Source organism: Leucoraja erinacea, chromosome 13 (genome assembly GCF_028641065.1).
Source record: "Leucoraja erinacea ecotype New England chromosome 13, Leri_hhj_1, whole genome shotgun sequence".
In the NCBI taxonomy this organism is placed as follows: Eukaryota; Metazoa; Chordata; class Chondrichthyes; order Rajiformes; family Rajidae; genus Leucoraja; species Leucoraja erinaceus.
The window spans coordinates 26414509-26434696 of record NC_073389.1 but is presented as its reverse complement, the minus strand read 5'-3'; the positions used below and the strand labels follow the sequence as shown (position 1 = coordinate 26434696).

General features: G+C 44.3%; 1 protein-coding gene across 1 annotated transcript in view; it reads right to left on the bottom strand.

The window, feature by feature from the left end:
* The window catches only part of f5 (coagulation factor V), a 57298-nt gene that overhangs the window by 5029 nt on the left and 32081 nt on the right, over positions 1 to 20188 (bottom strand). Inside the window, exons 14-23 of the mRNA XM_055644648.1 lie at positions 19616 to 19784; positions 17554 to 17790; positions 16883 to 17111; positions 13405 to 13590; positions 11994 to 12110; positions 10631 to 10702; positions 10093 to 10187; positions 4800 to 4955; positions 3181 to 3325; positions 1431 to 1579 (exon numbers count right to left, since the gene is read on the bottom strand). Of these exons, the coding sequence (XP_055500623.1) occupies positions 1431 to 1579; positions 3181 to 3325; positions 4800 to 4955; positions 10093 to 10187; positions 10631 to 10702; positions 11994 to 12110; positions 13405 to 13590; positions 16883 to 17111; positions 17554 to 17790; positions 19616 to 19784 (1555 nt within the window). The remainder of the gene's footprint in view (positions 1 to 1430; positions 1580 to 3180; positions 3326 to 4799; positions 4956 to 10092; positions 10188 to 10630; positions 10703 to 11993; positions 12111 to 13404; positions 13591 to 16882; positions 17112 to 17553; positions 17791 to 19615; positions 19785 to 20188) is intronic.

Below are 20188 nucleotides of genomic sequence, written 5' to 3'. Positions count from 1 at the left end.
GAGAAAAGCCACGAATTGTGAGGCAAGAGGAAGGAATGTCGGTGGAAGGGGATGAGGGGGAAGGGAAAAGGGGGGACATAATTGTGGAAGAAATTGAAGTGAAACCATGTGGGGCACAGAGAAGTGAAAGGAGAAAAAAAAGAGGGGGGTGAAGGCTAATGGTTAGTTATCTGAAATTCAATTACATTTTCATTCGTCAAATCTATATAACCAAAGACGAATATTATCAAAATGTGCTAAATGATTAAATATTTACAGTTTTTTGGCCCCATATCTGAGGAAGGATGCAATGGCGCTGGAGAGGGTCCAGAGGAGGTTTACGAGTATGATCCCAGGGTTGATTGAGTTCAGTTCAGTGTTCAGTTTAGTTTATTATCACGTTTACCGAGGTATGGTACATGCTAACCAGTCAGCAGAACGACAATACATTATTACAATCGATCCATTTACTGTGTATAAATACATGATAAGGGAATAACATTTAGTGCAAGATAAAGCCAGAAAAGTCCGATAAAGGATAGTCCCAGGGTCATCAAAGAGGTAGATAGTAGTTCAGCACTGCTCTCTGGTTGTGGTAGGATGATTCAGTTGCCTGATAACAGCTGGGAAGAAACTGTCCCTGAATCTGGTGGGGTGCGTTTTCACACTTCTATACCTTGTGCCTGATGGGAGAGGGGAGACAAGGGAGTAGCCAGGGTGTGACTCGTCCTTGATTATGCTGCTGGCCTTGCCAAGGCAGCATGGGGTATAAATATATGATGAGTGTTTGACGGCACTGGGCCTGTACTCGCTGGAGTTTTGAAGGATGAGGGGACGACCTCATTGAAATTTACCAAATTGTGAAAGGCTTAGATACAGTGGATGCAGAGAAAATGTTTCCACAAGTGGGGGAGTCTAGGACCAGGGGCCATAGTCTCAGAATGAAAGGGCACACCTTTGAAAAGGAGATGAGGAGGAATTTGTAGTCAGAGGGTGGTGAATCTGTGGAATTCGTTACCACAGATGACTGAGGTAGCCAAGCATTGGGTATTTTTAAGGCGGTGATTGACAGATTCTTGATTAGTACTGGTGTCAGGGATTATGGGGAGAAGGCAGGAGAATGGGGTTGAGACGGAAAGATCGATCAGCCATGATTGAATGGCGGAGTAGACTTGCTTCTATAACTTATGAACATAAATAAATAAAAGCCATTTTTAAATTAAATTGTGCATTTCGATAGGAGGCAGCAAGGGAAGCAAGGTTCAATACAATACTTTATTCACCAAGTAAGTTTTGCAACATACGAGGAATTTCATTTGCTAAGTCAGTCATACAAATAAAAAGCAACAGAGCACACAAAATACATTTTAACATTCTATGTTAACATTTTAACATAAACATCCAAACAGTGACTCCTCCACATTCCTCACTGTGATGGATTTCCCACTTACATACGATCGCCATGCGTTGAAACTGCCCTGCATGTCCAAGCGTGCCAGGCCTGGCGACCAGGAACCCCGCCAGTTGGCCCGGAACGTTGAAGCCATTATCTGACCATTTGAAATATTTCCTCCTTTCATTCCCAAGGGATGAGAGCAGTCTGTAAAACAACACGCGTGTGTGAATAATCAATATTTTTTTTAGTTTACAGATACAGCATGATTGTTTCACTTTAGTATAGAGATACAGCGCAGAAGCAGGCCGACCAGCGATCCCCGCACACTAGAACTATCCTACACACACTCGGGACAAATTACAATTTTACCAAGCCAATTAACCTACAAACCTGTGCATCTTCAGAGTGTTGGAGGAAATAGGAGCTCCCGGGGAAAACCCACATAGATCACGAGGAGAATGTTAAAACTCCGTACAGACAAGCACCCGTAGTCAGGATTGAACCAGGTTCTCTGGCTCTGTAAAGGCAGCAACTCTACCGCTGCACACCATGCCTTGATCTCAGCATGAATGAAAGTTAGGAGAATGGGGTTAGGTCAGCCATGAGTAGACTCGAAAGGCTAAATGACGTAATTTGGCTCCTATGATTTATGACTTATGAAGCAAGCCCTTCAGATCACTGAGTCCATGCCAACCATTGAACACCCGCTTGAATTAGTTCTATGTTATCCTACTTTCTCGTCCACTACCTACACAGTAGGGGCAATTTTTACAGAGGACAATTAACCTACAAACACGTACGTCTTTGGGATGTGGGAGGGAACCGGAGCACCCAGAGGAAACCTGCACAGTCACAGGGAGAACGGACAAACTCCGTACAGACAACACCCGAGGTCAGGATCAAACCCAGGTGTCTGGCACTATGAGGCAGCGGTTATACCAGTTGCACCACCGTGCGCCCTGCTAAATAATTAATTAAAACCGTTCAGAATCTACGTTTCACTGATGAGAAGATTATATTGAACTACATGATACGTGTTATCTAAATGAAATAGTGAAGAAATGAATCTACTGTTGTATATTTTATTTTATGATCTAGACTGACACATGATCCTGGGTTTGTTGAACTCAAATTATGTTTGACTAACTTGCTGGTGGCACAGTGGTACAGTTGCTGCCTCACAGAGCCAGAGACGCCAGTTCAATCCTCACTCCGGTGCTGTCTGTACAGAGTGTGTACGTTCTCCCCGTGACCGCATGGGTTTTCTCCAGTTTCCTCTCACACTCCAAAGGCATTGAGGTTTGTAGGTTAATTGGCTTTGGTAAAAGTTGTAAATTATCCCTAGAGTGTGGAATAGTGCTATTGTATGGGGGTCATTGGTTGACGCAGACCTGGTGAGCCTAAAGGCCTGTTTCCTCGCTGGATATCCAAACTAAACTAAACTAAAGATTATCTGAGTTCTTTATTGAGTGCTTTAAAAAATATCTTCATGTAGATAAGGACTTGCTAAACTTAAATAGTTTTAAGTTTTAGACTTGGCAAAATTGTTGGAGCTGCTGCCTCACATTCATTCGATCCCGACCTCAGGTGCTGTCTGTGTGAAGATTGCATGTTCTCCCTGTGACAGAGAGCACCCGAGGTCAGAATCGAACCGGCATCTCTGGCACTCTGAGGCAGCAGCTCTACCTGCTGCGCCGATGTGCTGCCAAGGGACTGCATACTTCTCTGACACAACCCACTTGTGACTTGGTACGGAAGAGGGAAAACGTGGAACAACAGGAAAAGTTGACTTGAATTATACTCACGGTCTATTTCACATCCATACAATTCCATGCGAAGAGTTGGTCTGACGTTGAAGGATGTTGGATATAATTTCAGATATCTTGCGATAACAGGAGGGTTGAACTTGTTAAACTTCACATCTGAACTATCAGAATTTCCGTCAAAAATCTTCAAGGGGATCACAGAAAAGAAACAATATATATGGATTGAGAACACAAACCAATTCAGAAAGTAAAGAAGAAAGTAAATTGTATTTATATAGATATTAATCATATTAATATATTAATATAGACAATAGACAATAGGTGCAGGAGTAGGCCATTCGGCCCTTCGAGCCAGCACCGCCATTCAATGTGATCATGGCTGATCAACCCCAATCAGTACCCCGTTCCTGCCTTCTCCCCATATCCCCTGACTGCTATTTTTAAGAGCCCTACCTAGCTCTCTCTTGAAAGCATCCAGAGAACCTGCCTCCACCGCCTTCTGAGGCAGAGAATTCCACAGACTCACAACTCTCTGGGTGAAAAAGTGTTTCCTCGTCTACGTTCTAAATGGCTTACGCCTTATTCTTAAACTGTGGCCCCTGGTTCTGGACTCCCCCAACATCGGGAACATGTTTCCCGCCTCTAGTGTGTTCAAACCCTTAACAATCCTATATGTTTCAATGAGATCCCCTCTCATCCTACTAAACTCCAGAGTGTACATGCCCAGCTGCTCCATTCTCTCAGCATATAACAGCCCCGCCATCCTGGGAATTAACCTTGTAAACCTACGCTGCAATCCCTCAATAGCAAGAATGTCCTTCCTCAAATTAGGGGACCAAAACTGCACACAATACTCCAGGTGTGGTCTCACTAGGGCCCTGTACAACTGCAGAAGGACCTCTTTGCTCCGATATTCGATTCATCCTGTTATAAAGGCCAACATGCCATTCGCTTTCTTCACTGCCTGCTGTACGTACATGCTTACTTTCATAGACTGATGTACAAGGACCCCCAGATCCTGTTGTACTTCCCCTTTTCCCAACTTGACGCCATTTAGATAGTAATCTGCCTTCCTGTTTTTGCTACCAAAGTGGATAACCTCACATTTATCCGCATTAAACTTCATCTGCCATGCATCTGCCCACTCCCCCAACCTGTCCAAGTCACCCTGCATTCTCATAGCATCCTCCTCACAGTTCACACTGCCACCCAGCTTTGTGTCATCTGCAAATTTGCAAATGTTACTTTGAATCCGTTCATCCAAATCATTGATGTAGTCCCAGCACCGAGCCTTATGGTACCCCACTAGCCACTGCCTGCCATTCTGAAAGGGACCTGTTAATCCCTACTCTTTGTTTCCTGTCTGCCAACCACCCCTCTATCCATGTCAGCACTCCACCCCCAATACCATGTGCCCTAATTTTGTCCACTAATATCAATATATACATTTTACTTATATAATCATAGTTTTAATTTACACTCACATATATAATTTACTTTCATTTTGCTTATGAGTTTAGTTTCCCAAGGCACAGTGAAAAGCTTTGTTGCTTGCCACTTTAATTTACTCACTTTAATTCACACTCACTAACTGATGTCACTTGAAGTAGAATTTCACACGCGCCTCCCCTCGTTCACACTTTATAATTTACACTCACTTGTTTGTAGCTCCTGCTGTTTCCATTGTAAAACTTCCAATTGTTCCCATCCACGCTGTATTTGATGTAAAAGGCCCTGATGTACTGCTGTACAAAAAAAGCACTTGCTCCTTGGGTGGAGATCTCAGTGACAACAATTGGCCTCTCCAGGTCCACCTGTGGTACCACAACATTAAACACACGTTGGCTGAACCAGACAGGAATAATGACATCAGATATCAATACGTTGCTGAACCCAGTTGTGCCAAATATATTGCAAATATGAACTATGGCTAATCTACTGTTCTTTCGCAGATTGTATGCTAACCTCATTGCATTGTCCACCAAAGGTTTATGCATAGAACACAAAATAGGCGGCTGCATTTATGACAAAAAAACACCTTATCCTAAAAAAATTGCTACAAAAGGTTTCTCAACGGTCTTTTGTAAAGCCGACAAGCCCCAACTAGCACATGTAGTCGCTGAGTTTTCAAGCATGGAATGAAACAAAGCTGTCATTGATTCTATTCCACCAACTAAACATTATGTCCTTGACGCTGGCTCCCTGCTTCATCGCTTGCCATGGAAAAGGGGTGACAGTAATGGTGACATTGCAAACTCGTACGCCGACTTTGGTATGCTTAATTACATACCAAAAGTCTACCACAGTCAGACCACTGGATAGGTCTAGTTTTCAAGATGGCATCCAAGATTCATTTTATGTGTAATATTAGCATAAAAAGGAATATTTTCCAGTGCAAGTATAGGTCTGCCTCATAAAAACAAACATGACACCTGCATGAATTCAATGATCTCACCTACACGACCAGTGAGCAACACCGAGAATCAACAGAAGCAAGGATGAAACAAGATCACTTTGACTTGGAAAAGATCAAGGAAAAACTTTCCACTTGCACACCATTCTCTTCAGACCCATCTCTGAGAAACATTGTTACTGGTGTAGTCGCCAAAGAGGATGTGAATGTGCATGGGTTTGAGAATGTTGGAAGCCCGAGATAGTTGAACAAATGGTTGGAAAAACAGTTTTTGGGATCTCGTTCAAACAGAAAGACCGCGCAAAAACCCTTGCATTCGAGTCCAACATCAAAGTTGCCCAAGGCCGAACCATTGATCCTGCTCTGCTGTTCCAACGATTCTTATTTGTGTCCAAAACCGGAGACCTTTCACTGGAAGATGTAATGAGCTATGAGCTAAGCCCATTCTCTACAGCCCTATTTGAAGACAAAGAAATCTTTTGTAAAGCCGACAAGCCCCAACTAGCACATGTAGTTGCTGAGTTTTCAAGCATGGAATGAAACAAAGCTGTCATTGATTCTATTCCACCAACTAAACATTATGCCCTTGACGCTGGCTCCCTGCTTCATCGCTTGCCATGGAAAAGGGGTGACAGTAATGGTGACATTGCAAACTCATACGCCGACTTTACCATACGACCTTATGGTAAAGCAACCGTAGTTTTTGTTGGTTATAGCGAAGGTCCTTCCATCAAAGACAATACGCATCAGTGATGCTGGAAACACACCCACCCAATTGTCAACTTCAATTCATATACTGAGTTTGTGGGAAGAAAGGATGATTTCCTTTCCAGACGTTGTAACAAACAAGGACTTATTGAACTTGTAACTGAGAAACTGCAGAAGCAGGGCTGCACTATTATCAATGCATCAGGGGATGCAGACGTGGACATTGTCAAGGCTGAAATTACGGCATCACAACATCAGCCCACGACCTTGATAGGGGAGGATACAGATTTAAGGGCCTGTCCCACTTGGGCGTCATTTGCGCGACATCATTTACGTGTCACGATGCCACGACCATCTTAGCAAGCAAATCGTTTGCGCCAACTCATTTGTTAATCCAGAATGTCTCCCTCCTATCGAGCCCTCGACTAAATATCATTGCCTTAGAGTGTATTACCAGATCATGGCGTGGATTGGCAACGAGAGTGACATGAATGCGGTGGACTGGGGATGGAAACTGGAGGACAATCGGTTTGTGCCAGTTATGACCAACAAAAGTGCTGCCTCCTGCAGATGGTCCACTGTAATTGCACAACTGCCTGACGAACAAGACGGTGTAGTTGCAGAAATCACAGACTACCATGCATGCCCACTCGCGGACCATGTAATGTGAGAATCCACATAATCAGCCTTTACAGGAGGAAGAGTGTGACAATGACTATTTGTCAATCTGGTGCGGATCAAAGTTACTTTTCAGAAATATGTATTATGGGATTTGATATCACTTTGTAATGTAATCACTTCACTATATTTTAAATCTGCTAATTGGATTCCTAGGTCCCCAAAACATGGGGCCAGACATCAAAATTACTTGTCGATGATGAATGATGAAGTAGTAATGGGCATTTTCATAGCTTGGCCGCTATATTGGTCCGCAATCTTGGATTTCACAATTATGTACTCACATTACTATAATTTAAATATGCTAATTGAATTCCTAGACCCCCAAAACATGGGGTTAGGCACCAAAATTATTTATCTATGATGAATAATGAAGGAATAATGGATATTTTAAGGATTTGAAAATGTGACCTTTCCAGTGGTCTGACTGTGGTAGACTTTTGCTGTGTTATTCAGCACACCTGATACTACAAAACTGTTGAGAAACCTTTTATAGCAATGTTTTGGGTCAAACCACATACGCAGCTGCCTAAAACAGTACAGGACAAGAATCGGCCCTTCGGCCCACAATGTCTGTGCTGAACATGACGCCAAGACCAGAGAAGGATCCCGACCCAAAACGTCTCCTCTCCATGTTCTCTTGAGATGTAGAAACAAGGAATTGCAGGTGCTGGTTTACCAAGGAAAGACACAAAATGTTGGAGTAACTCGGAGGGTCTGACAACACCCCTGGAGAACGTCGTTTTGAGTTGATACCCTTCTTCAGAAATCAGTCTATTAGAAGGCTTGTAGAATCTATTTAGAAGCAAACATCTATTGAAGTTGGATTAGACAAATACAGTCACTGAATGATAACGGGTAGAAGCCCTAGATGGCGCATTTGCTTGTTGGTGGCAGACTTGACGTTAATTTATGTGGATAGGAATAAGTATTTTCCAAGTTTTCTTTAGAGATATAAAGTGGAAACAGACCCTTTGGCCCATCGAGTCTACGCCGAACATCGATCACCCATTCACATTATTTCTGTTATCCCACTTTCTCATCCACTTCCTACACACTCAGGGCAATTTACAGAGGGCCAGTAGACTTACAAACCCATGTATCTTTGGGATGTTGGAGGAAAATGGAGCACCCGGGGGAAACCCACGTGGTCACAGGGAGAACGTGCAAACTCCACACAGAGACAGCACCTGAGGTCAGAATCGAACCTTTGTCTCTGGCGTTGTGAGGCTGCGGCTCTACCAACTACACAGCTTTAGTTGAGAATTTCCTTCAGAAACAGGTTTCCTGTGGAGCTGGAGAGCAATATTTGAAAGGGACAAGCCCGTGACTATAGAGGAGTTTAGGATGAAAGCAATGTAAAATTACAGCTTGAAAGCACTCATTGCTCGAACAGGCAATCAAAGGAATCCCAGAGGAGATTATTTATTGAATTATGTAAACTGATAGATTACTGAAATAATGCGATAGTCATAGACCCATACAGGTCCTCAGGCCCAATTTGCCCACGCCGATCAACATGCCCCTTCCTCGCTAATCCCAACTGCCCGCATTTGGCCCATATCCCTCTAAACCTTTCCTATCCACTTACCTGTCCAAATATCTTTTAAATGTTGTTATTGTACCTGCCTCAACAACCACCTCTGGCAGCTCATTCCATACACCCACCACCCTCTGTGTGAAAACGTTGCTCATCAGGTTTTTATCCCCCCTCACCTTAAACCTATGACTGCTGGTTCTTGATTCCCTTATTCTGGATGAAAAAACTCTGTGCATCCACCCTATCTATTCCTCTCAGCATCTTATACACCTCTTTAAGATCGCCCCTCATCCTCCTGCGCTCCAAGAAATAGAGTCCTAGCCTGCCAAATCTTTTGCTCGGGCCTTCAAGTCCTGCCAACATCCTCTGCACCCTTTCCAGCTTGACGACTTTTTTCCACCAAATAAATATAGTTTGGCTTGTTTGTCATTATGATTTTGTGATTAAGGAGAGCTTCAATAGATTAAGTAGCAGGTGTGAAACAGTTTGTAAAAAACAAATACAAAGTGCTGGAGTAACACAACGGGTCAGGCAACAGCTCTGCGGAACATGAATAGGCGACATTTCGGCTTGAGCCCCTTCTTAGGGACTTGGGAGTGATGGTGCGCGATTCCCAAAATGATAATCTGCAAGTTGAATCGGTAGTAAAGAAAGCAAACTCATTGCTAGCATTTATTTCAAGAGGGCTTGTAGACAAAAGCAGGGATGTAATATTGATGCTCTATAGGGCGCTGGTAAGGCCGTAGTTGGAATATTGTGAACATTTTGGGCACCAAATCTGAGGAAGGATGTGGTGGCTCTGGAGAGGGTCCAGAGGACGTTTACAAGAATTATCCCAGGAACGAGTAGGTTAACCTATGATGAGCATTTGTCGGCACTGGGCCTGTACTCGCTGGAGTTTACAAGAATGAGGGGGGACCTCATTGAAACATACAGAATAGTGAAAGGCTTGGATAGAGTGGGTGTGGAGAGGATGTTTCTACTAGTGGGAGAGTGTAGGATTAGTGATCATAGCCTCAGAATTAAAGTATGTTCTTTTAGGAAGGAGATGAGGGGAAATGTATTTAGTCAGAGGGTGGTGAATCTGTGGAATTCTTTGCCACAGAAGGCTGTGGAGGCCACATCAGTGGATATTTTTAAGGTAGAGATGAATAGATTCTTGAAAAGTACAGGTCTCAGAGGTTGCGGGGAGAAGGCAGGAGAATGGGGTTAGGAGGGAGAGATCCTGTAAAGTAGCCATGATTGAATGGCAGAGTAGACTTTATGGACCGAATGGCCCTAATTCTACTCCTATTCCTTATGACCTCAAGACCCTGATTCGAGGCTGAAGAAGGGCTCCAATCCGAAAAAGCGCCAATCCACGTCCTCCACGGATGTGGTCCAGCCCCTTGAGTTACTCCAGCACTTAGTGTCTTTTTTTGTAAACCAGCATCTACAGTTCCTTGCTTCTACAAAAATGTATGTGTACATAGCTTTTGAAAACATTCATTCTTAGACGTGCTTCATACAATGACCAATCATTTCTAAATGTGCATTAATGATTATAAGCATAAATATTGGCCACTAGCGATTTAGGAAAAGATTGTATTCCTTTGTAAGAATGAGGTCATACTTGGATCCAAGGTAAGTTTTTGTTGTTCATCATCGCACTCCAGGCATTGACCATGTCACTGTTGTGCAGTCGAGCCAACTTTGGCTCCCATTGACCTAATAAAGGATAACAAATTCCAAGTAAAAACTCGCAAATGCCAGTAGAATAGGTACAATACACAAGAGAGCAGTCAGGAGCATGGAAACAAACCCTTCAGCCCGCCAAGTCCACGTTGACCATCGATCACCAGCTCACACTAGTTCCAGGTTTTCCCACTTTCCCATCCACTCCCTAGGGGCAATTTACAGAGGGACAAATAGCCTACAAACCCACACGTCTTTGTGATATGGAATGAAACCGGACCACCCAGAGGAAACCCATGCAGTCACAAGGAGAACGTTCAAACTCCGCATAGGCAGCACCCAAGGTCAGGATCTAACCTGGGTTGCTGGTTCTGTGAGGTAGTGGCTCTACCAGCTGCACCACTGTGCCACCCTTTTATATCGGTTTATTACCTTTCAAGTGGCACTGCTGAAAGCAACAGAGGCAATGCACTTACCCACGTGGTCTGATGCCGTGATCTGTGGGTCAGTTATACTTCCCGATACCAAACCCAGTGGGCGATCACAACCTGGGAAGGAAGCAGCGTGCATTGAGTTGAAATCATTTTATCTGCTGTACCCTTGTATTTAGTCCCTATTGGTTTGTACCTGATTAATCCTTCCCGTAACTCGTTCAATAGTGCTTTATTTAGTCACATATGCATCTGTGTTTGCAGATATTACACATGCAGATGCCGCCATTTTTGGCGCCATTATTCATAGTCCCAAGTCCGGTTGGCCCGCGTGCTTGATGGACTGGTGCAGTTCCCGTGAACTGAAGCCCCTCTCCTCGCCCGGCCGTCGTTGTGTCCCAGGGGCGCCCCTGCAGCCAAACCTGAAGGCACTGGAGGAATTGCCCCGGTTCACCCTCCTACTGGCCCTATCAGTACTGTGTAAAATGTCCAAACTTTCAAAAATCATTTGGGGCGGCACTGTGGCACTGTGGCCAGGACCTGGCACAAAAGGCCCATGTGTAGATGGGCCAGGACCTGGGACCAGAGGTCCAGGTGTAGGTGGACCAGGACATGGGACTGGAAATCCCCATCTGGAAGTTGTCCCGAAAATGTGGTGAGTAGGCTGGGTGAGGCGGCCGATCTCGACCTCATTGGAAACTCCGTGGGCGATCGGCGGGTCAGATTTGGCCCCTGCTGCCAGGGCTCTGGAACTCTGGCCCAGCCGGACGAGGCAGATCCGTCCCCATACCAGACTTCTAAGGCCAACTTTGCGGCTGGTGTCTCAGCTCCCCAAGGCCATGACCTCTGTGGGTTATGGAATGTATAACAAGGCTCTGGAAACAAGTGTGCCGGAAAATCGGTAGTGGACCTGTATTTAGTTTACTGCCCGCCTTTGTATAATTTGCATTTGGCAGTGGTCACACAGCCAGAAGTCTGATTGACATACAATTTTGATTTTTTAGTTTAGGGATACAGCATGGAAACAGGCCTTTTGGTCCATCGAGTCCATGCCGACCATGGATCACCCGTTCACACTAGTTCTCACTCACTTTCTCATCCACTCCCTGCACACTAGGGACAATTTACAGAAGCCAAATAACCTACAAACCCACACGTCTTTGGGAAATGGGAGGAAACCGGAGCACCCGGAGGAAACCCACATGGTCACAGGGAGAATGTGCAAACTCCACACAGACAGCACCCGGGATCCGGGAGGCAGCAGCTCTGCAGCTGTGCCACTGTGTGCCCAGAATTTAGTGTTACTTTAGTTTAGTTGTATATTAAGCTTTATTTCACATATTTCTCTGCACATTGTGTGCATTGCACAACATAAATCATGAAATATACTATTTCAATATTATATTACCTTTAGATAGAATCAGCACATGTGCCTGCATGCCTCCTTTGTAATCCTCTCCATTCTCACACTGTAACAGCCATATGCCCGGCTTGGATGAATACAGCTCCACAGTTCTAAAAGCACCTGTAGGTTTTAGGACAAACGCTTGATTAGTAAAAACATGGGATGACTCCCAGTGAGACTGCAGATGTAGGAACCTTGAGTAAAACACAACGTGCTGGAGGATCCCAGCAAGTTAGACAGCATCTGTGGAGGGAATAATTTAGCATTACGTTTATTATTGCACGTGCACCAAGGTACTATGAAAAGCTTTGTTTTGCACGCTATCCAATCAAAGCAGATAATACACAAATAAATAAACAAAAACGAGCGTGTGTGTGTGTGTGTATATATAAATAAATAAAATGGGTGCATATATTGTATATGCATGTATATATGTACAGTATAATGTATATACATATACAATTATATCTGTGTAACACAGATATAATTGTAACAGTTATATGTGTGTGTATGTGTTTGTATGTTACACACACACACACACACACACACACACACACACACACACACACACACACACACACACACACACACACACGCACACACACACACGGGCCTGTACTTGCTGGAATTTAGAAATAATTTAGAGGGGGCTGGCAGTGAAAGGCTTGGATAGAGTGGATGTGGAGAGGACATTTCCACCAGTGGGAGAGAGTAGCAGAATAAAATGATGAACCTTTAGAAAGGAGATGGGGAGGAATTTGTTTAGTCAGAAGGTGGTGAGTGTGGAATTCATTGCCGCAGATGGATGTGGAGGCCAAATCATTGGGTATTTTTAAGGTGGAGATTGACAGATTCTTGATTAGTAATGGCGTTAAAGGTTAAGGGGAGAAGGAAAGAGAATGGGGTTGAGGGAAAGATAGATCAGCCATGATTAAAACACGGAGTAGACTTGATGGGCCGAATGTCCTAATTCTGCTCCTAAAGTTCTAGATCTTATGATTGTATATAAAATGATGACTCAGGGTGTCTAGTGATGGGACTCTCAGGCAGATCGAGAACCTCAGAGAGGAGCAGGGTTGCTGGCTCAGTCTGGGGTCTGGGGTGGGTTGGGAGTGCAGTGCTCATTATCTGTGTCAAAATTTACACCACACGTCTAAGATTTTCAGGCATGAAGAAGCCTTTGCATTTTTTAACCCCCCCTCCCCCAAGTCTATCTCAGGCTCAGATGGCCATATGTTCTCTCGGCAGCATCACAGGAGAACGTCACCTATCCATGTTATCCAGAGTTGCTGCCTGACCCTCTGTGTTACTCCAGCACTTTGTGTCACCTCTTATAGATCCATTCGACGGTGCGGAGGTCCAGAAGGAGGGGAGGTCCATAAACGTCATGCCACATGGCAGTGATGGGCCTTACCTGGAGACAAGTTATAAACTCCCAGACGATGGCGTGTGTTCTCAATCTTTTCAATGAACGTGTGACCATCCAGACTTATAGCATGCACATCTTCTGAGCTTCCCATGTTAATCAAATAAAAACGAACCAGTTCCTTCTCAAACATCACCAGGCCTCTTAACGAGCCATTGGTAAATCCATTTATGGCTAGAAATGCAAAGATGTTATTCGTAAGAAATCATGAAATTATTCATTGGTTGGCTGAAAGTTGTGATCTTTAGTTTAGTTTATTAGTTTAGAGATACAGCATGGAAGCAGGCCCTTCGGCCCACCTAGTTCGCACCGACCACCGATCCCTGCACACTAACACTATCCTACACATACAAAGGACAGTTTACAATTTTACTGAAGCCAATTAGCCTACAAATCTGCACGTCTTTGGAGTGTGGGAGGAAACTGGAACTCCAGGAGAAAACCCACGCGTTTACGGGGAGAACGTACAAACTACGTACAGACAGCACCTGTAGTCAGGATCGAACCTGAGTCCCTGCGCTGTCATGCAGCTACTCTACCGCTGTGCCACCGTGCTGCCCAAAACTTTCAAAACACTGAATGAAATGTGTTTACAATCTAAATGGACAATCATCGATTTTAGTGGCACGTTACTTGAAATAAGTTGCGGGTTGTTAGTAAAGATAGGAAAATCTGCAGGTGTAATCTCCCCAGTAAATCACAGGAGAGATAAATAGCGCTCAAAGTATATTGCGTGGGTTTTCATTTAATTGTAAAAAAAAGAATCGTTATGCCATTCTAAAGCCCTTTCTAACAGTGTGAGGCAGTTGGAGGTGAGAGAAGACAGGAAATTCATCAAAATGTAACATCTAACCAATTTGCAACACTATTATGAACTGGAAATCCTGTCAATAGACAATAGCCAATAGGTGTAGGATGAGGCCATTCGGCCCTTCGAGCCAGCACCGCCATTCAGTGTGATCATGGCTGATCAAGCCCAATCAGTACCCCGTTCCAGCCTTCTCCCCATATCCCTTACCCGCTATCTTTAAGAGCCCTCTCTAGCTCTCTCTTGAAAGTATCCAGAGAACCAGCCTCCACCGCCCTCTGAGGCAGAGAATTCCACAGACTCACAACTCTCTGTGAGAAAAAGTGTTTCCTCGTCTCCTTTCTAAATGGCTTACCCCTTATTCTTAAACTGTGGCCCCTGGTTCTGGACCCCCAACATCGGGAACATGTTTCCTGCCTCTAGCGTGTCCAAACCCTTAACAATCTTATATATTTCAATAAGATCCCCTCTCATCCTTCTAAATTCCAGAGTGTACAAGCCCAGCTGCTCCATTCTCTCAGCATATGGTAGTCCCGCCATCCTGGGAATTAACCTTGTAAACCTACGCTGCACTCCCTCGATAACACGAATGTCTTTCCTCAAATTAGGGGACCAAACCTGCACACAATGCTCCAGGTGTGGTCTCACTAGGGCCCTGTACAACTGCAGAAGGACCTCTTTGCTTCTATACTCGACTCCTCTTGTTATGAAGGCCAACATGTCATTCACTTTCTTCACTGCCTGCTGTACCTGCATGCTTACTTTCATAGACTGATGAACAAGGACCCCCAGATCCCGTTGTACTTCCCCCTTTCCCAACGGCGCCATTTAGATAGTAATCTACCTTCCTGTTTTTGATACCAAAGTGGAAAACCTCACATTTATCCACATTAAACTTCATCTGCCATGCATCTGCTCACTCCCCCAACTTGTTCAAGTCACCCTGCATTCTCATAGCATCCTCCTCACAGTTCACACTGCCACCCAGCTTTGTGTCATCTGCAAATTTGCTAATCAAGGTGTTGGTTCAATGAATCCCACAGATTCACCACCCTCTGACTAAAGAAATTCCTCCTCATCTCCTTTCTAAAAGGAAGTCCTTTTATTCTGAGACTATGGCCTCAGGTCCTAGACTCTCCCACTGGAGGAAACATCCTCTCCACATCCATTCTATACAGGCCTTTCACAATGTGTTAAGTTTCCATGAGGGTTCCCCTCATCCTTATAAACTCCGCGAGTACAGGCCTAGTGCCGTCAAATGTTCATTCTATGTTAACCGATTAATTCCTGGGATAATTCTCGTAAATCTCATCTGGGCCCTCTCCAATGCCAGCACGCCCATCCTCAGATATGGGGCATAACAGATATTTGTGCATCTGGGTGCAGGGAGAGTTTGATGGGAAGATAATCCAGAAGGCTAATATATAGAACATACAGAGAACATTGCAGCACAGGAACAGGCCCTACGGTCCACATTGTCTGCGCCAACCATAACGCCAACTTTTATCTGCCTGCACATAATCCATATCCCTCCATATCCATGTGCCTATTCAAAAGTTAACACCACTGTCATATCTGCCTCCACCACCATCTTTGGCAGCACATTCCAGGCATTCACCACCCTCTATGTAAAAACGTGCCCTGCACATCTCCTTTAAAAGTTGTTCCTCTCATGTTAAAGCTACTGTACGCCATCCAGCATTTGACATTTCCAAGGTTCTAACTGTCTACGCTTCTCATAATTGTATATATTTCCATCAGGTCCCTTCTCAACCTCCAGGGTTCCAGAGAAAACAATCCAAGTCTGTACAACCCCTCCCTGTAGCTGATATCCCCTAATGCAGAAGATAAGTGGTCACCAAAAAAATACTCATCAACATTAAATCACTGAGCTAATTGTTATAACCATATAACCATATAACCATATAACAATTACAGCACGGAAACAGGCCATCTCGGCCCTACAAGTCCGTGCCGAACAAATTTTTTTTTTTTCCCCTTAGTCCCACCTGCCTGCACTCATACCATAACCCTCCATTCCCTTCTCATCCATATGCCTATCCAATTTATTTTTAAATGATACCAATGAACCTGCCTCCACCACTTCCACTGGAAGCTCATTCCACACCGCTACCACTCTCTTGATTATTATTCCATGAGAGGAATAGATCGAGGAGGTAGTTGAGGCAGGTAGAATCACAACGTTTAAGAGACATTTAGACAGATACATGGATAGATCAGCTTTAGAGGGAAATGGGCCAAATGCAGGCAGATGGGACTGGTGTTTAGTTTAACTTAGTTTACTTTAGAGATACAGCGCGGAAACAGGCCCTGCAGCCCACCAAGTCCACGCCAACCAGCAATCACCGCTGTATCCCACTATGGTTACAAACTCCATACAGACAGCACCCATGGTCAAGATCGAACCTGGGTCTCTGGCGCTGTAAGGCAGCAACTCTACTGCTGCATAACCATGCTGCCAAGTGTAGTTGGGACATGTGTGGACAAGTTGGGCCAAAAGTCCTATTTCCACAGTAAGATACTATGACTATGAGTCCAATGGTGATTTTCTCCTAACGTTAGCAATGGTGACACTGTGGCCACAGAAAGCGTGTTAAACTTAAAAGGTATCTGAATACAGAAGAAAGGAATGAGTACCATGAAATGTATTGCGTTGTATAAAATCTGAATCTTCATCACTCATCTCACAGTCGCCATTACAACTTTGTCTTGTGTTGTCGTTAAGGTACCAGCTTTTGGTTTCATCGAAAGTATTAAACAGAAAAATAAATTCAGGAGCATCTTTGGGGATGTCATCAATGGGTGACAATGTCCCATTCTGGCAGATCAGAAGAGGTCCAATCAAACCTGAATTAATATCCTTCCCCTGTAAGGAAAGAAACAATACTTTAAGCGTTTGTAAAATTAAATAAATGTATTTTTCCTTCTGCAATTCAGGGCGGCAGGGTGAGGGCAGCACAGCGGTAGAGTTGCTGCCTTACAGCACGAGAGACCCGGGTTCTACCCTGACTACGGGTACTGTCTATACGGGGTTTGTACGTTCTCCCTATGACCTGCGTGGGTTTTCTCCAGGTTTACTCCCACACTCAAAAGACATCCAGGTTTGTGGGTTCATTGACTTGGTATAATTGTACATTGTATCCAGTGTGTGTAGAATAGTGTTAGTGAGTGGGAATCGATGGTCGGTGCGGACTCGGTGCGGATGGTCAGTGTGGGTCGAAGGGCCTGTTTCCGTGGTGTATCTCCAAAATTAACTAAATTCAAATTGCCAAGAATCATTGAAGTTGTTTCCATTGGAGAACACTCACAAAGTCTACGCTAGAATAATAGACCCAGGGCTTGCAAACGGAATCCGTGTCTTCAGGGCCAGACCGAGGTGGCACATTCCATACGTAGGTATACGTGGCATTTGGAGGAACAGCATCGTCTGATCTAAACCAATCTGTAGAGAAGTCTTCGTACGTCATCCCTTCCGAGGATTTTTCATACGACACTCCGTGTGCGTGAATGGAGTATGGCCTTGAAGCTAAATTTTTGAACATAACCTGATGAATAAGCACACGTATGGGTTATCAATCGAGATGATACTGGGTGTTGTAAAGGGCACCATAGTGGCGCAGTGGTAGAGCCACTGCCTCACAGGGCCAGAGTCCTAGGTTCAATTGTAATGGGAAGGGAATGCCTGATGATCAAGCTGGATTGTTTCATAAAAAGTAATGAATGGGGGCAAAGTGGCGCAGCTGGTAGAGCCGTTACCTCACAATGCTAGAAACCTGGGTTTGATCCTGACCTCGGCTGCTGTCTGGTGTGTGGAGTTTGCACGTTCTTCCTGTGACCACGTGGGTTTCCTCCCACATCCCAAAGACATGCAGGTATATAGGTTAATTAGCCTCTGTAAATTGCACCTAGTGTGTAGTGGGATAACTAGCATGAATGGGTGATCAATGGTCGGTGTGGACTTGATGGGCCGAAGGGTCTGCTTCCACGCTGTATCTCTAAAACTAAATTGTTAATTTCTGAAAAAGTGTCCCAATCCAAAACTTCACCTACCCATGTTCTCCAGAGATGCTGCCGGACCTGCTGAGTTACTCCAGCATTTAGTGTAATTTTTATTGAAGCTAGTTAAAGCTAGTGAAATGGCCTAAAGTACTCAGTGAGTAGGATGCACTAAAGATAGTTCTTTCCAGCAACTTACAAGTAATCTCTCTGGTACACAAAAATGCTGGAGAAACTCAGCGGGTGCAGCAGCATCTATGGAGCGAAGGAAATAGGTAACGTTTCGGACCGAAACCCTTCTTCAGACTGATAGGGGGTGGCGGGCAGAAGGAAGGAAAAAGGAGGAGGAGCCCGAGGGCTGGGGGATGGGAGGAGACAGCTCGAGGGCTAAGGAAGGGGAGGAGACAGCAAGGACTAACAAAATTGTGAGAATTCAATGTTCATGCCACCGGATGCAGGCTACCCAAGCGGAATATGAGGTGCTGTTCCTCCAATTTCCGGTGTTGCTCACTCTGGCAATGGAGGAGACCCAGGACAGAGAGGTCGGATTGGGAATGAGGGGGGGGTAGTTGAAGTGCTGAGCCACCGGGAGGTCAGGTAGGTTCTTGCGGACCGAGCAGAGGTGTTCGGCGAAACGATCGCCCAACCTCCGCTTAGTCTCACCGATGTAGATCAGCTGACATCTAGAGCAGCGGATGCAGTAGATGAGGTTGGAGGAGATACAGGTGAACCTCTGTCGCACCTGGAACGACTGCTTGGGTCCTTGAATGGAGTTGAGGGGGGAGGTAACGGGACAGGTGTTGCATTTCCTGCGGTTGCAGTATTCTCTCTGGTTCTCACCACAGATTCTGCCTGAACTATTGAGTATTTCTGGCATTATTTTATGTTATAAATAATAATTCACATTGCTCAATACAGTCAAATTAGTAATTACAATAAATCACTGCAATCACTGTTCAGAACACCCTATCTTTTGGAAGGATTTGGAAGGATGAGGGGAAACTTCATTGAAACTTACCAAATAATGAAAGGCCTGGATAGAATGAATGTGGAGAGGATATTCCCATTAGTGGGAGAGTCTAGGACCAGATCAGAATAAAAAAGATGTACCTTTTGAAAGGACATGAGGATAAATTTCTTTAGTCAGAGGGTGGTGAATTTGTGGAATTAATTGCCACAGATGGTTGTGGAGCCCAAGTCAATGGATATTTTTCTGGAGATTTACAGATTCTTGATTAGTAAGGGTGTCAGGGGTTATGGAGAGAAAGCAGGAGAATGGGGTTGAGAGGGAAAGATAGATCAGTGGATCACGAGGTCCTTCCCTCCGGCTAAAGTATTACCAATGTAAATTATGATTAAAATATTATTGCACACCTTGATGACATCGTTGATTTCTGCTCTGATGACTGGTCCAAGAATTCCCAAGTGGTCCTCCCGTTCTCCGTGTGTGTAACGAGTCTCAAAGAAGGCGTCTGTATATCTTTGAAATATGACCTTTTTGTACCGCGTATTCCTTTGATGTGTGGAACCCACAAAATCTCTTCTAGCATATTAGAAAGACAGAACACAAAGAATAGACTATCATTCAATAGGTCATGCAAAATGTAAATTGGGTCAGCAAATATAACATAGGTTTAGAGATACAGTTTAAAGTCATATTTTAGAGATACTATGTCGTTATACTATATAGTTATACTATTCTATATACTATACTATACAGTTAGAGATAATATATAATATACTTTAGAGATACAGCGCAGAAACAGGCCCATTCAACCCACTTTGTCCGTGCCGACCAGCGATCACCCCAAACACAAGAACTATCCTACACACTCGGTCGTGATAATTTAAAATTCTAACCAAAACCAATTAATCTACAAACTTGTACGTCTTTGGAGTGTGGGAAGAAACCGGAGCACCCGGAAAACCCACAAGGTCACGGAGAGA